At 32.5% G+C, this 14691-nt stretch overlaps 7 protein-coding genes and 1 pseudogene across 8 annotated transcripts, besides 3 other annotated features; 4 read left to right on the forward strand and 4 right to left on the reverse strand.

Annotated features, from left to right (window-relative positions):
* Nucleotides 1–542: 542 nt before the first annotated feature.
* TVAGG3_0369990 (uncharacterized protein) lies at nt 543–914 on the forward strand (the record flags this gene model as incomplete). Its single annotated transcript, XM_001302931.1, has 1 exon — nt 543–914. One exon carries the CDS (start codon nt 543–545, stop codon nt 912–914), a length of 372 nt encoding a protein of 123 aa, XP_001302932.1.
* Nucleotides 915–1031: 117 nt separating this feature from the next.
* On the forward strand, nt 1032–1397 carry TVAGG3_0370000 (protein ubiquitination; the record flags this gene model as incomplete). Its single annotated transcript, XM_001302930.1, has 1 exon — nt 1032–1397. One exon carries the CDS (start codon nt 1032–1034, stop codon nt 1395–1397), a length of 366 nt encoding a protein of 121 aa, XP_001302931.1.
* Nucleotides 1398–4172: 2775 nt separating this feature from the next.
* Nucleotides 4173–5476: a mobile genetic element.
* TVAGG3_0370020 (Mariner transposase) lies at nt 4253–5380 on the reverse strand (the record flags this gene model as incomplete). Its single annotated transcript, XM_051231745.1, has 1 exon — nt 4253–5380. The coding sequence occupies one exon, from the start codon at nt 5378–5380 to the stop codon at nt 4253–4255; it is 1128 nt and encodes a 375-aa protein (XP_051101475.1).
* A 646-nt stretch (nt 5477–6122) lies between the features above and the next one.
* Nucleotides 6123–7425: a mobile genetic element.
* TVAGG3_0370040 lies at nt 6219–7345 on the forward strand (annotated as a pseudogene). The gene has a single exon. A coding segment is annotated over exon 1 (1127 nt).
* Nucleotides 7426–9913: 2488 nt separating the features above from the next.
* Nucleotides 9914–10669, forward strand: TVAGG3_0370050 (uncharacterized protein; the record flags this gene model as incomplete). Its single annotated transcript, XM_001305650.2, has 1 exon — nt 9914–10669. The coding sequence occupies one exon, from the start codon at nt 9914–9916 to the stop codon at nt 10667–10669; it is 756 nt and encodes a 251-aa protein (XP_001305651.2).
* Nucleotides 10670–11176: 507 nt separating this feature from the next.
* Nucleotides 11177–14691: part of a mobile genetic element that runs on past the window's edge.
* On the reverse strand, nt 12129–12587 carry TVAGG3_0370070 (uncharacterized protein; the record flags this gene model as incomplete). The annotated part of the gene is made up of 1 exon (XM_001302926.1): nt 12129–12587. The coding sequence occupies one exon, from the start codon at nt 12585–12587 to the stop codon at nt 12129–12131; it is 459 nt and encodes a 152-aa protein (XP_001302927.1).
* Nucleotides 12617–14191, reverse strand: TVAGG3_0370080 (uncharacterized protein; the record flags this gene model as incomplete). Its single annotated transcript, XM_051231746.1, has 1 exon — nt 12617–14191. One exon carries the CDS (start codon nt 14189–14191, stop codon nt 12617–12619), a length of 1575 nt encoding a protein of 524 aa, XP_051101476.1.
* On the reverse strand, nt 14342–14677 carry TVAGG3_0370090 (uncharacterized protein; the record flags this gene model as incomplete). The annotated part of the gene is made up of 1 exon (XM_051231747.1): nt 14342–14677. A coding segment is annotated over one exon (336 nt), but the record flags the coding sequence as incomplete, so codon positions are not given.

A 14691-nucleotide genomic window follows, 5' to 3' on the forward strand; every position in this document is an offset into this window, starting at 1 on the left:
AATAAGAAGTTAATAATCATTGGCCTTGAGTACGTTATAATTTCTTCATGGCAATGTACTAAAACGATTTATTTTTTATTTTATTTTCATATTCTGCCATCTTGCTATTAAACTTCCTTTATTAAGCTTCACATAAACAAGGACTATCTTTATTAAAAGTAAATATACCCATAACTAATTTGGAAGAATGTTTTTGTCAACTCAAAGGATTATCAAGTTCATATATGCATTGTTTGTCCACAGTTGTTGAGTTTTTAGTGATACTATTGCTTATAAACTCTTATTGCATAGTTTGAGGATATTTGATTATCATGTCTTGTAATCCACCTCTTTTACCATTTAATTTATGACTTGCACTATATAGCTATATCTATTCTCTTATTGGCTCAATGTCAAATTTTGAAATTTAAAGTGGGTCAGGCAACAGACAAAATATATTTGTACAAATAATATCCTTATGCTATGAAGTTTTTATTTTTGTTGTAGATAAGGTTAAATAAAATGATTGCAAATAAAAAAATTGACAGATTTTAGAAGATTTTATGAAAAGAATCCTTTTACCTAACAATCTAAAGGTAGAAAACATTCTTGATGCAGAAATTGTTGATATGTTCAGCCCATACTACCAGATTTCCGAACTTATCTGGAACATTTCAGATGATAAACAATTAATTATGGAATCTGCGGATAACATCAATTATATTGTAAATAATTACAATATTTCAAAGATATTTGTCATCGATACGTTTAACACAGTCTCCGTTAAGAGAGAGAAATCACGTGCCGCACTGGCAGAACTTTATGCAAGTTTGAATTGGAAAAGTGACAAATTCAAATTCACTTCTTATTTAGGAGTCCTTTTAAAGGAAAAAGGACTTATATCAAAAGAATATCAAACAATTACTCCTCAGTAAAGCTTAGGAATTTTCAAAGAAGATGATATCTTGCATTCAGTTTGTTGGAATGACTTGGATAAGTTACAGGTATATCTCCAAGATTCTTCCAACAGTATTGAAGGATTCTACGATCGAATGAAGTTGATTGATGTTGCTGCAAGATATGGTTCCGTCGATGTTTTCAAATTCTTGATGTTATCGGGTGCAGTAATCACTGATAAAACTACCACAAATGCTGTTGAAAGCGGATGCCTTGAAATTATAAGAATTCTTCAAAGAAAAGGAATGAAATTCATTGGCTGCTATACAGCCGCTGTCGAGTGTAATAGGAATGAAATTGCTGACTGGATTCATAACAACTATGATGTTGAAATTATAACATTAGCTAATTGCATGAAGTGTGCAAACTATTCTGCTGCAAGTTTCTGTCTTCTAAATGGTTTTGATATAAATGCAAAACACATTGAATGGAAATATACAATTCATTATTTTTCATCATGAAATTCTATATATTTCACTCATTTCGTTCATTATATTGAATCATAGAGTTCAATTTTATTATTCATTTTATTCATTTTTAAGGTTGAAAGTTACAAGTTCTCAATTTTCGTCCCTTTTGTACGTTTATTATAATTGTAGCATATTGTCATCAAGCACGCGACTAACCAGCAAAGACGTGTCCTCTAATTCCGTCCCTAGTTCAAGAATCTGGAACTATTTAAGCAAAAACATTCGATTTCAAAATCAAGCATTCTTTATTCAACGAGTAAAACATTAAAGTATGATTTGTCATACACGGAATAATGACAAGCTATTAGAGTATGTTTAGTACAGAGTTACTGCCAACTTGAGTTCTTGAATTTGGTAAGTTAGAACAAAAGAAGCCATATGTCGCATCTAAGGACTTGTACTTATCAGAGTATTACTAAATGTTTAAGAATGTTAGTTATTCGTCCCAAACTCGTACGTTTCCACGCGAATCTTGATAATAAATATACTATTTTGGACTTTTTGCAATAAATCTCTTTTTACCACATTAGCATATCTGTGTGTATGCTACTTAACCTCTTTAGAGACCATTAAGATAATGTTTTTTGATACTTTTTCAAGACTATGCCATAAAGTAAACGAATAATTTACAAAATGCTATTAAAAAATTTAATTTTATTATGCTTTTATAAATATTGAGACTTTTTAGGACTATTTTAAAAATGTAAATAGATCAATCATTTTAATATTAGATAAGATAATCTAAAGACGTCAGATGTTTCAATAACTTCAGATCAATGACTAATATGAAATTTAAGATTTGTGTTAATTTAAGAATTAACAATGGAATCTGGTTTAGAAAGATGGAAAGCATAGAGAATCTAAAGGATAAGAGAGATTAAATACAAAATGCTGCATAAAAAGACAGATCAGTGAGAAGAAATCATGAGGTTAAAAAGGAACATTCAAATTAGAATATAACATTGCATATTACAATATTAATATTAAAGATAATACTGCACATCATTGTGCAGTGATCCATAAATCAATATTAATATCTCATATGATAAAATCTAATATCATATTACAATATTAATATTAAAGATAATACTGCACATCATTGTGCAATTACACTATTTTAAATATTTTCATAAATAATGACTTACAAGTTAAAAAAATGTAGAATTAACTGCATGATCCAATATTGGACCGAATGTATGTTTGAATCTATAACTGAATTCATTAATGACAAAAAAGTGACTCTATAACTGAGTATCTGGCTGACAATATGCCTGAAAGTTTGAATGTGTCTAGGAATATAACTGACAATTTGAGTGACATTTTGAATGAGGGTTTGGTTGTCAGTATAACTCAAGGTTTGAGAGAGAATATGACTCACAGTTTGACTGACAATATGACTTAGAGTTTGAGTGACAGTATGAACAACAGTTTGGGTGATAGTATGAACTACAGTATGACTGAGAATATGACTGACGGTTTGACAGACACTTTGACTTACGGTTTTAGTTAGAATAAGACTGACAGTTTGAGTGACAATATAACTGACGGTTTGACTGACAATATGACTGTTGATTTGAGTGAGTGTATGATTGAGAGTTTGGGTGACAATATGACTCATAGTTTAAGAGAGTGTATGACTGATGGTTTTAGTGAGAATAAGACTGACAGTTTGGGTGACAATATGACTTCGGTTTGACAGACACTATGAATTAGCTTTTTAGTTAGAATAAGACTGACAATTTGAGTGACAATATGACTGACGGTTTGACACACACTATGAATTAGCTTTTAGTTAGAATATGACTGACGGTTTGACAGCCTCTATGACTTACGGTTTTATTTAGAATATAACTGAAAGTTTGGGTGACAATATGACTCATAGTTTAAGAGAGTGTATGACTGATGGTTTTAGTGAGAATAAGACTGACAGTTTGGGTGACAATATGACTGCTAATTTGAATGAATATATGACTGTCGGTTTGGGTGAGAATAAGACTGACAGTTTGAGTGACAATATGACTGTTGATTTGAGTGAGTGTATGACTTACAGTTTGACTGACAATATGACTGACGGCTTTAATTAGAATATTACTGACAGTTTGAGTGACAATATGACTGTGGTTTGACAGACACTATGAATTAGCTTTTTATTGAGAGTAAGACTGACAGTTTGACTGACAATATGACTGACGGTTTGACCGACAATATGACTGACGGTTTGACAGCCTCTATGACTTACGGTTTTATTTAGAATATGACTGAGAGTTTGGGTGACAATATGACTCATAGTTTAAGAGAGTGTATGACTGATGGTTTTAGTGAGAATAAGACTGATAGTTTGAGTGACAACATGACTGACGTTTTGACTGACAATATGAGTGACGGCTTTAGTTAGAATATGACTTAGAGTTTAGCTGACAATTGGCTGACAGTTTGAGTGACAATATGACTGAGAGTTTGACTGACAATATGACTGACGGTTTGAGTGAGTGTATGAATGAGAATATAACTGACGTTTTGACTAACAATATGACTGACGGTTTGACATCGAAATTCATTCATATATATGTATTGATCAATGCAATCACCCTATTTAATATTATTACTTATCAATTAATTTTTCATTACTACATGCTCTCAATTATTATGACATTAATATTTATCAATAAATATTTCATTACTATATGCTCCCACTCAATTTGACATTATTGTTCTTTGACAAATTTTTCTTTATTAAAGACACTCTCACAAATTCATATCAATATATAGGGTGTCCAAAGGTGTGTTTAGCACAAACCTGAATACTGCGAATAGAAATAAACAAGTTACATATATATAAAGTTTATTTAAATATAATCACCATTGGATTCAATCACGCGTTCGCAGCGATCGATCCAGGCTTGAAAGACACGCTTTAAATCATCATGAGAAAATTGCTCAAATTGCTCTCTTACAAAATTTTCAAGATCATCTGGACTCGCGAATTCGCGTCCTTCAGCTCTCTTTTTTAGCGTGCCGAATAAATAAAAGTCAGAGGGTGCAATATCAGGTGAATAAATTGGGTTTGGAACAACTTTGACATTGTTTTCCACCAAGTAATTCATTACCTTATGACTTTTGTGAACTCTTGAATTATCAAAATGAATTGCAAACTTTTGTTTTTGTTGTTTGGATTTCTCAAACTCATCAGAATTGATAATTTGAGTAAGAACATTGTCAATTAGATACTGAGCATTCATCGTATTAGGTTTTTGAAGAATATCAATTGCGATGATGCCATTCACGCCCCAAAAAACCGACAACATCATCATTGGTGTGTCAATTTTTTTCTTCGGGAATGTTTGCGGATTTTCATCCTTCGGGATCCAAATGATTTTGGCTTCTGTTGCATATTGAAACCAAGACTCGTCCCCTGTTACTAAAAAGCGAAACTTCTTGGATTGATACGCACCCAATATAGAGAGGAGCTCTTTCGAAGATTGGACTCTAGATTTTTTTTGAACTGAATTAAGGTTGTGCGGAACCCAACGTGTATACGCTAGTTTGTAGTTCAAATAATTGTGCAGATAATAACTGACTGTTGTACGTGGTATCTTTGTCATCTCCTCTATCCTTCTGAGTGATGCTCTTGGGTCTTCATCTAGCGCTTGAAGAATTGCTTTGATTTTTCTTTGATCCGGCGATTTTTTGTCAATTTTTATGATGGGCGCCTTTTTGTTCATGAAGTGATACATCCTAACATGATACATTACAGTGGAATAGCTAGGAGAATCCATACCGAAGCATTTTACCAATGTCTCGTAGATTTTTTTACAGTCTTTGCATTTTTTTGCAAGAGCGAGGATGTTTTCTTTATGATTCATTAAAAAAATGAAAAAAATCCCGCCAGAATTTCCCGCGAAACCGCCTCTTGTCTCAAAATTCATTTTATATCCCGGCATGGCGCCAAAATACAACATACTCATCATATACATATATTCATATTTTTTATTATATATTTATAATCAGCATATATCTCCTTTAATAGTCTCATATAGAGCGCTGTGCTAAACGCACCTTTGGACACCCTATATTTTAATTATCACCTATTCCAATCCATTTTCATATTCATATTCTTATTGAGTTAGAATAAATTGAGGATGACTGAGAATCAAATTATAATTAGTGAGAATCAATTGAAGAATACTGGGAGTTAATTGGGGTTGTTTAAGAATAAATTGTGAATAAGTGACAATCAATTGAGGATGAGTGAGAATCATTTGATTATTAGTGAGATTCAACTGAACATCAGTGAGAATCAATTGAATAATACTAAGAAGAAATTGAGGAAGAGTGAGAATCACTTGATTCTTAGCGAGAATCAATTAAGGATGAGTAAGAATCAATTAATAAGTAGTGAGAATCAATTTAGGGTGACTGAGAATCAATTGATTCTTAGTGAGAATCTATTGATAATTAATGCGAATCAATTGATTATTTGTGAGAATCAATTGATCAGTAGTGAGGATCAATTGATTATTTGTGAGAATCAATTGAAGATGAGTAAGAGTCAATTGAGGATGAATATGTGTCTATTCTGATATGACTTAGTATCTACTGAGGCTAGATGCTAACATCTTACTTTTATGATCATAATTTTTCAACTCCATTAATATTTATAACAATATTTTGATTACTATTTAAATAATTTTATCAAATGATAATTATTAACATATATAGGGTGTCCAAAGGTGCGTTTAGCACAGCGCTCTATATGAGACTATTAAAGGAGATATATGCTGATTATAAATATATAATAAAAAATATGAATATATGTATATGATGAGTATGTTGTATTTTGGCGCCATGCCGGGATATAAAATGAATTTTGAGACAAGAGGCGGTTTCGCGGGAAATTTTGGCGGAATTTTTTTCATTTTTTTAATGAATCATAAAGAAAACATCCTCGCTCTTGCAAAAAAATGCAAAGACTGTAAAAAAATCTACGAGACATTGGTAAAATGCTTCGGTATGGATTCTCCTAGCTATTCCACTGTAATGTATCATGTTAGGATGTATCACTTCATGAACAAAAAGGCGCCCATCATAAAAATTGACAAAAAATCGCCGGATCAAAGAAAAATCAAAGCAATTCTTCAAGCGCTAGATGAAGACCCAAGAGCATCACTCAGAAGGATAGAGGAGATGACAAAGATACCACGTACAACAGTCAGTTATTATCTGCACAATTATTTGAACTACAAACTAGCGTATACACGTTGGGTTCCGCACAACCTTAATTCAGTTCAAAAAAAATCTAGAGTCCAATCTTCGAAAGAGCTCCTCTCTATATTGGGTGCGTATCAATCCAAGAAGTTTCGCTTTTTAGTAACAGGGGACGAGTCTTGGTTTCAATATGCAACAGAAGCCAAAATCATTTGGATCCCGAAGGATGAAAATCCGCAAACATTCCCGAAGAAAAAAATTGACACACCAATGATGATGTTGTCGGTTTTTTGGGGCGTGAATGGCATCATCGCAATTGATATTCTTCAAAAACCTAATACGATGAATGCTCAGTATCTAATTGACAATGTTCTTACTCAAATTATCAATTCTGATGAGTTTGAGAAATCCAAACAACAAAAACAAAAGTTTGCAATTCATTTTGATAATTCAAGAGTTCACAAAAGTCATAAGGTAATGAATTACTTGGTGGAAAACAATGTCAAAGTTGTTCCAAACCCAATTTATTCACCTGACATTGACCCTCTGACTTTTATTTATTCGGCACGCTAAAAAAGAGAGCTGAAGGACGCGAATTCGCGAGTCCAGATGATCTTGAAAATTTTGTAAGAGAGCAATTTGAGCAATTTTCTCATGATGATTTAAAGCGTGTCTTTCAAGCCTGGATCGATCGCTGCGAACGCGTGATTGAATCCAATGGTGATTATATTTAAATAAACTTTATATATATGTAACTTGTTTATTTCTATTCGCAGTATTCAGGTTTGTGCTAAACACACCTTTGGATACCATATATTAAGAGTATGTTTAATTTTCAACATACTCTTAAAAATCCGAAATTTTAAAAAAGTGACAATTTTTTTAATGCTAAACCATCTTCATCTACCATTAAATGTTTCGGATGATTTGATTTTAATTCAGTTGGGTTCTATTAGATGTAATAGTGTAAATTCTGATTCAACAATTTATCCAGATGGGTATATTTCAAAAATTTTATATTATTCTTCCAATAAACCCTATTAAAAAGAATGGTATACAAATAAAATAACTTATCAAGATGGTAAACCTAAATTCACTGTTTTGGATTCATTATCAAATGCATATGTCGGAGATTCACTATCATATCCTTGGGGACAAATCGTTTCAAAAATCAAAGAATTAAACAGAAATATTAAGAATGTATATAATTTTGGACATAAATTATTTGGATTTGAAAATAAATCTATCATTTGTTATTTGGAGGGACTCAAAGAGCGTTTTATCTCGAATAGCGATGAAGTAAAGTATCTTCAAACATATGAAACAACACCTAAATTTCAGAAATCCGCTGAAGCTTTTACAGAAATGGTAAATATGATTATAAGTGAAAAATATTTGCAAACAGATCTCAGTCAAATTAAAATCAAAATCCATCGTCTAGGGGAACAATATATTCTTAAATTTTTAGAAGCATTTATAATTGCCCGCCCCAAATTTTATGCACAGGTTATAGGTTTCTTACAAAATTTTTCATTTGACCAGGAATTATACTCAAAAGCAGGAATTTCTAAACCATTAATACAAGCAATAATTAATGGCGATAAAAGATATTCGAATATTTTTGCTTTTTCAGGAAAATCGTGTGATTTAACAATCGAAGATTTTATTAATGTTTTAATTTCAGATCAAACAAATCAAAATGGTGAAGAATATTATCAAATACGTATCAGATCTATATTGGATAATAGTAAATATTCTTTCTATGAACTAGCAGTTAAATTTGAATCAATTAATATTTTAAATTCGTGTAATATAGATAATGTTACACCAATCATGAAAGCATTGATAATGTCAAGCCCAAACGAAACAATTTTCAAAATGAATGATAAATTCAATTTGCAGACTTATCAATTTACAAACCAAATCAAGTATGTTTTATCTTTTGCATACAATATCTCAGAGTTATTTTCTACATTTAGAAATCCATTACTCTCTTCGATTGTTTCAACAAATAATATTATATCAGTAATGAATTTGAATGAAAGCAAAGTTATTCGTTTAAAGATTCATTTAATCTTCCATGAGGCCCTAATTCAAAATAATGATTTTATGTACAAGAACTTTAATGTTTTGAATCAAATAAAAAACAATGACCTTCTGGAAATTTTAGCAAAAGCTTGTTTGAAAGCTGACAAAAAAATTCAAGCAGATTTTGAACAAATCATGGGTATTAAATTTACAGCGATCAAACAATTTCATGAATCCATAGAAAAAATTCCAGTTGATCGGTCTCCAATTACAATAGATGGTTGCCATATTTGTTTTGAATGCTCTAAAAATACTGATATTGAAAAACTCAAATCAATGCAATTAATTCTAATAAGCCCTGGTATTCATATCAATGTGTTAACTTATGAACAAACATTGAAGTTTTTGGAACAAATGCCAGCATTTATTCATTTGGGCCTTTCCAATATAAGTTCTGATCGATCTGTAAACTTAAATTATTTTCTACTTCAAAACGAAGATTATTCCCCTTTAAAAATTTCACATTGTATGACAAAATCGTATCCTTTGAATATTCAAAAGTATCAGATACGTTGTGGATGATTACTGTACCAAAAAACATGAAAAACATAAAATTACCCAAAGAGTTTTCAGGGAGGTTAAAATGGTACATTCAAATAACGAAAGTTGATCTCCCAGGACATCCTCTGCAAGATGAAATACAGGAAAAAATAAAGCATGATAATGAGATTGGTGATATCTTAACTTCATATCCCGGGAAATTTTATGTAAATTATAGCACAACGATAAGAAGTGATAGTTTATTCGTCAATGGAAATCCTATAGAATTTCTTATATATATTCCAAGCGAATCAGGAAATTTGGCGTTGGAGTGTAATTTAATTCACTTAGATGCTACTTTTTCATGGCCGAAATATATATTTATTTTTCCTCGTGGTAATTACTATATGCGAGGTTACCCTCTAGGGATATACATAGGGCGCAGCGAATCATCCGCTGCTTATCAACGGTGGCTTACAGCCATGAATATTGAATTTAAATCATTAAACATTATGGAGCACTTTTCAAGAATCAAATGGATGAGCGATTTAGGTACTGGAGTTTTAAAATTTTTGAATACGAATCATTTCCAAAATTATATCTGTATTAGGCACTATCTCGGAACCATGGGCAATAATACTTTACTACATGTTTTTGCTCTGATAGTATTATTATCAAAATCGGCCCAAGATTTTGAGGACAATTACAAATGTTTTGATCCATCGGTTCAGAAAATGTATGCTACAAAGAATATATCAGATGAGCAGCTGGAAAAATGGAAGCAGATATATAAAGATCAAGAGCATTTAGCAGCATACCACCGCATTCCACCTATAAGCACTAATAATAGTGCAGAGGGTAAGCATAGACACATTAACGAACTTGCAAAAAAAGCAAGAAACTTTTCTACTTTCATCAAATTCATTCTGAATGATACTATCATTAGGATTAATGAATCAATTGATCCCATTAATAAGCAAAAACGCGAGAAGAATGACTTGTTAAACGAAAAATGCATACATTGCGGATTCTCCTATAATGATATTAATACTGATAAGAATCCTTGTAAATATTGCAAGGATTTCTTTATGAATAAGAGTCATGTTCCCTCTGCAGGCATACATGTTATGAAAATAGGAGAAAACGTAGGTGAAATCATAGAATTCCCAATCGATAAAAATGTAGGTGATCAGGATGAACTCGTGGATCACAAAGAAAAGAGTTCGCCGATCGAAATATCAAAATACGCAGAAATTATTGATATTGACGATAAAAATAAAGCAGTTTTAGTCGTAAAACTGCTTTATAATCTTGAAACGTTCCAAGATGCCAAAGATTTAATCAATTCTCTGGAAAAACAATCAAAAAATTATGAATCTGCATTACAAAATAAACCAGAAATTTGGTTGGAAAAATACTTGCCTGAATTAATGAAGGAAGTAAAAGATGCGAGAGCTGCTAGAATGAGATTGAAGATAATAAAGAAGTAGAGATGATGAGTGAATAAAAACTTTGTATTAAATTTGTATATAAAAGAATTGTAAAATATAAAAATAAAGAAGTGGTTGATAGGAATTTGAAAATTCGTTGGGTGCATATAAGTTGGATAAATATATTTATGAATATTAATGTCAAATTGGGTGGTTGCATATAGTAATGAAAAATATATTAATAAAAATTAATGTCAAATTGGTTGATTGCATATAGTAATGAAAATAAGATTAATAAAAATTAATGTCAAATTGGGTGGATTCGTGATAGAATGCTTCTGTGTATGTGTGGCGTGAGTTAGCATCGGGTGGTTGCGTGATAGAATGCTTCTGTCTATGTGTGGCGTGAGTTAGCATCGGGTGGTTGCGTGATAGAATGCTTCTGTGTATGTGTGGCGTGAGTTAGCATCGGGTGGTTGCGTGATAGAATGCTTCTGTCTATGTGTGGCGTGAGTTAGCATCGGGTAGTTGCGTGATAGAATGCTTCTGTCTATGTGTGGCGTGAGTAGTTAGTATACATATCAAGGGTACGGAGGCACTGCGTTCCACCTTACCCTTGATATGTGAATTTGATACTTTACAAAACCGTTACCGTATATTTTGCAACACAAACGACAACACTAACTTAACCTTAAATATTTACAAAGCCGCCAACCACTTCACCTCACTAATGTAAAAAAATAAACGTTCTCACTTACAAAAGTATTGCAACTCCTCCCATTGCTGTGCTTCATATAACAGCTCATAATCTTCTGACTCACTTTCTTCTTCATATAGGTCAAAATCACTGTCATAGTTTATACCTGTAAGTTTTGACAAAGCTAATGAAACACGTTTACCGTTTGTATCGTATGCTTGTATAAACTTTCCATTCTTCATTCCTTCATAAACGCTCAAACTAACTTTACCCTTTCTCCCTCGTATCTGATAGAATGTATTTTCACGAGGAACGAAGAACAAGTTCTTGAACTCATGACCGTTGTAGTTTGTTATCTCAATAGTTTTCGTCATTACATCCAAAATAAAAATAAAATATAAAAATAAAATATAAAAAATAAATGATATCACTACCCTCACACGTATGAAAACATAGTGCAAAAATAAATTTAGGGTAGAAGGTTAGATCTAACCTCATTTCTAACCTCATTTCTACCCTGTTGAATTCATTGCTTTATAACCCTCTTCCTTTCTCCAACTCTTCTAGCTTCTTCTTAAGTTCAGCAATGTTGTCCTCATGAAGTTTAATCTTTCTCAAAATTCCTTCTTTATCTAATGGTTGCTTTATCTTTCTAAACTGAACTCTACCATCCTTCATAGTATGAACGTAAAAACCTTCTGGAATAGTTCCTGATTTAATGTATTCTACCAAAAACTTTTGTTTCATTGCTTCAGTGACTTTAGTCGTCATTTTACTCTAAATAAAATGTTCAAATAAAAATAAAACTAACGTTATTTTTTTTCAGTAAGGAAACGCAGGAGTTTTACGATTTATTTGAGGAGTAGGTTCTAGTTTAAATGTTGGAGTCGGTTTAGGAGTTGACTTTTGAACAGGAGTTTGTACTTCCATAGGTTCAGGAGTCATTGAAGGTTTTGCTTGTGAAGGCGTTGGTTTTGGCGAAGGTGTTGGAGTTTGTTTAACTTCAGCTACTTCAGTATTATTTACAACATTTGCTTTATTTCTTTTCAACATCATAACTGCTCCTGCTGTAGCTAGCAAACCTAGTGGGAGACCATATCTTATATAAGGACTTGACCAAATGCTATTTTTGACAGGAGCTGGTGGAACACCTAACCTTGGTGAGACTGCTCTTTGCCATTGTGCAGCTCGTAAGAAATATTCAATAGGTGCTCCATAATCGTTTGGTAAAGTTTGTTTCACAGATGGTGAAGGTTCACGAGAGCTTGATGAAGAACTCATTTATAAGCTTTAAAATAAACGTTCATCCTTTATTCCTCACTGTCGTCCGCAGCTAAGTTATAGTCATCTAATCTTATTATTGGGATTCCATTAGCACGCACCTGAATGGCAAAGCAACAATCCCTCATAAATCCAATAAGTGGCTTTGGTACATTTTCAGTTGCTAGTTCAATAGGTCCTTTAACAGACAATTTGTATGTTATTGGAGCAGTAGATGTTTGACCCTGCATGAAGCAAAAGTCCACTTCTGTTGGAAAACCACATAAGAAATGTGTGTTGTCATAGCTATCCCATTTATGTTCCACACTACCATCATCCACCAATGACCTCATAACATCTTCATTAAATCCTATCATATCATTGTTTGTATTGCAAGCGTTCGCAACCATTTCATAAAATACAGGACCATATGATTTTTCAGGTTCTGCAGGCATATTTCCATAAGCTCCCATGGAAAGCTGAAGATATTTAAACTTAGGGTTCTCAAAATTAACATAATAGTTGTCTTTCTTTCTAAATAGTGCCCAAATACTTTTAACATTAATAGGCGTATAAGCTGCTGTAAATGTTGCACTTGAACTATCTGTATTCTTTGAGAATGAACCGTCCATAGGAATCCAATCCATAACTTTAACAGGAAAACATAAAGCCTCGTTTGTATAATGTTCTACAAGTTCTGTATAAATGTTAGGGTCTAAAGAGAATGACTTTGGATGAATAAAACATTCATTAAAATCCATCTTTGTTCGAAATAGTTGCTGGGTTACAGTTGTAATAGTAACTGTTCCACTAGCTTCTACTGCCTTCGTTATCATAGTGAATGGTTCATTCCATGGAACAAATTTATTTGTCGGTGGATTTGAATCTGAAGCAAATGCAACTTTAAGAGTTGGATTGAAAGCAATGATATCATTTACAGATATAGATGTGCATTGTAAGGCGTCGCTACTGAACTTTACTTTAAGCTGAATGTTTCCTGCAAAAGCTGGAATAAATCGACTAGCTTCTAATGGAAGGAATCTTCTAACAGGAATTCTTAAACGAAGCTTAAAATCAAATGATTTTCCTGCTGTAATTGGACCACTAACAATTTGTCCTGTTCTGCATGTTCCCGAATGACTCCATACATCTTCATGTCGAGTCTTTGAGAAAACATCTACTTTCTTTATTTGTTCGGTAGTTTGTGAGTTTGAAGTTATATATGCTTCTTCTCTTGCGTTGTCTTGAGAATATACGATACGACCGTTTGCAAGGATTTGATATCCAGCAACTGCATAGAAAGCGTCATCGAAACCAATCCAAAATCCTGGTGGGTTTGTTTTATTGGAACCTGAACCAATTTCTTTATCTACAATAAATTGACCTTCCATTTTATACGTAATGAATGTATTGTAAAGGTCCAACATATTTTCACCAGGAGGTGAGAGATTGAATGTTACCCATGTGTTATCTTTAGCAGTTCCAGGTTGTGATGGAATCTTTACGTCAGAATATTTTCTATTAGTGTCACCAATTTGAACTGCATTGTCTATGATATCGAAATATGAGCGAATCTGATGAATATGCTCTGCTGGAGTAAATTCGTTTAACTGTTCGTTCTGCATGTATTTACTTCAGATAAAAATATCTATTTACTTCATTATTCTCACTCTTCTTCTTGGCATTCGTGGTGAAAGTTGTTTCTTGACATTTTCAATGAACTGTACATTCTCTTTTGTCTCAACTTCTTTCACTGGTGGGTCAGGGTTCTTTGACTAGGTTTGCTTTTCAATGAAATTCACGAACTTTGCAATAAGCTCTTGGTTCGTTATTGAAAGTACATCTGGCTTCTTTTCTTCTGGTTCTATTGACTTTTCAGTTTGAATAGAAGGTTTTATATGGGCTTCGCCCTCGGTGCCATGCACCTTAATGTTGTCGCTCTCTGTATTCGCTAATGGAACCTTTCTTTTTCTTACATATATTTTACCATCTTTACTCTGACTTACGTAATAGAAAGGATGTTGTATTCCTCTGGCGTCATTTAATATAATAGACTCTCGCTCTGATTTTGACAAGCTCATTTTACATTGGTTAAAGTTTAATTTAGTTTTTTATCTGCAGTCAA

Source organism: Trichomonas vaginalis, chromosome V (genome assembly GCF_026262505.1).
Source record: "Trichomonas vaginalis G3 chromosome V, whole genome shotgun sequence".
Classification (NCBI taxonomy): domain Eukaryota; phylum Parabasalia; order Trichomonadida; family Trichomonadidae; genus Trichomonas; species Trichomonas vaginalis.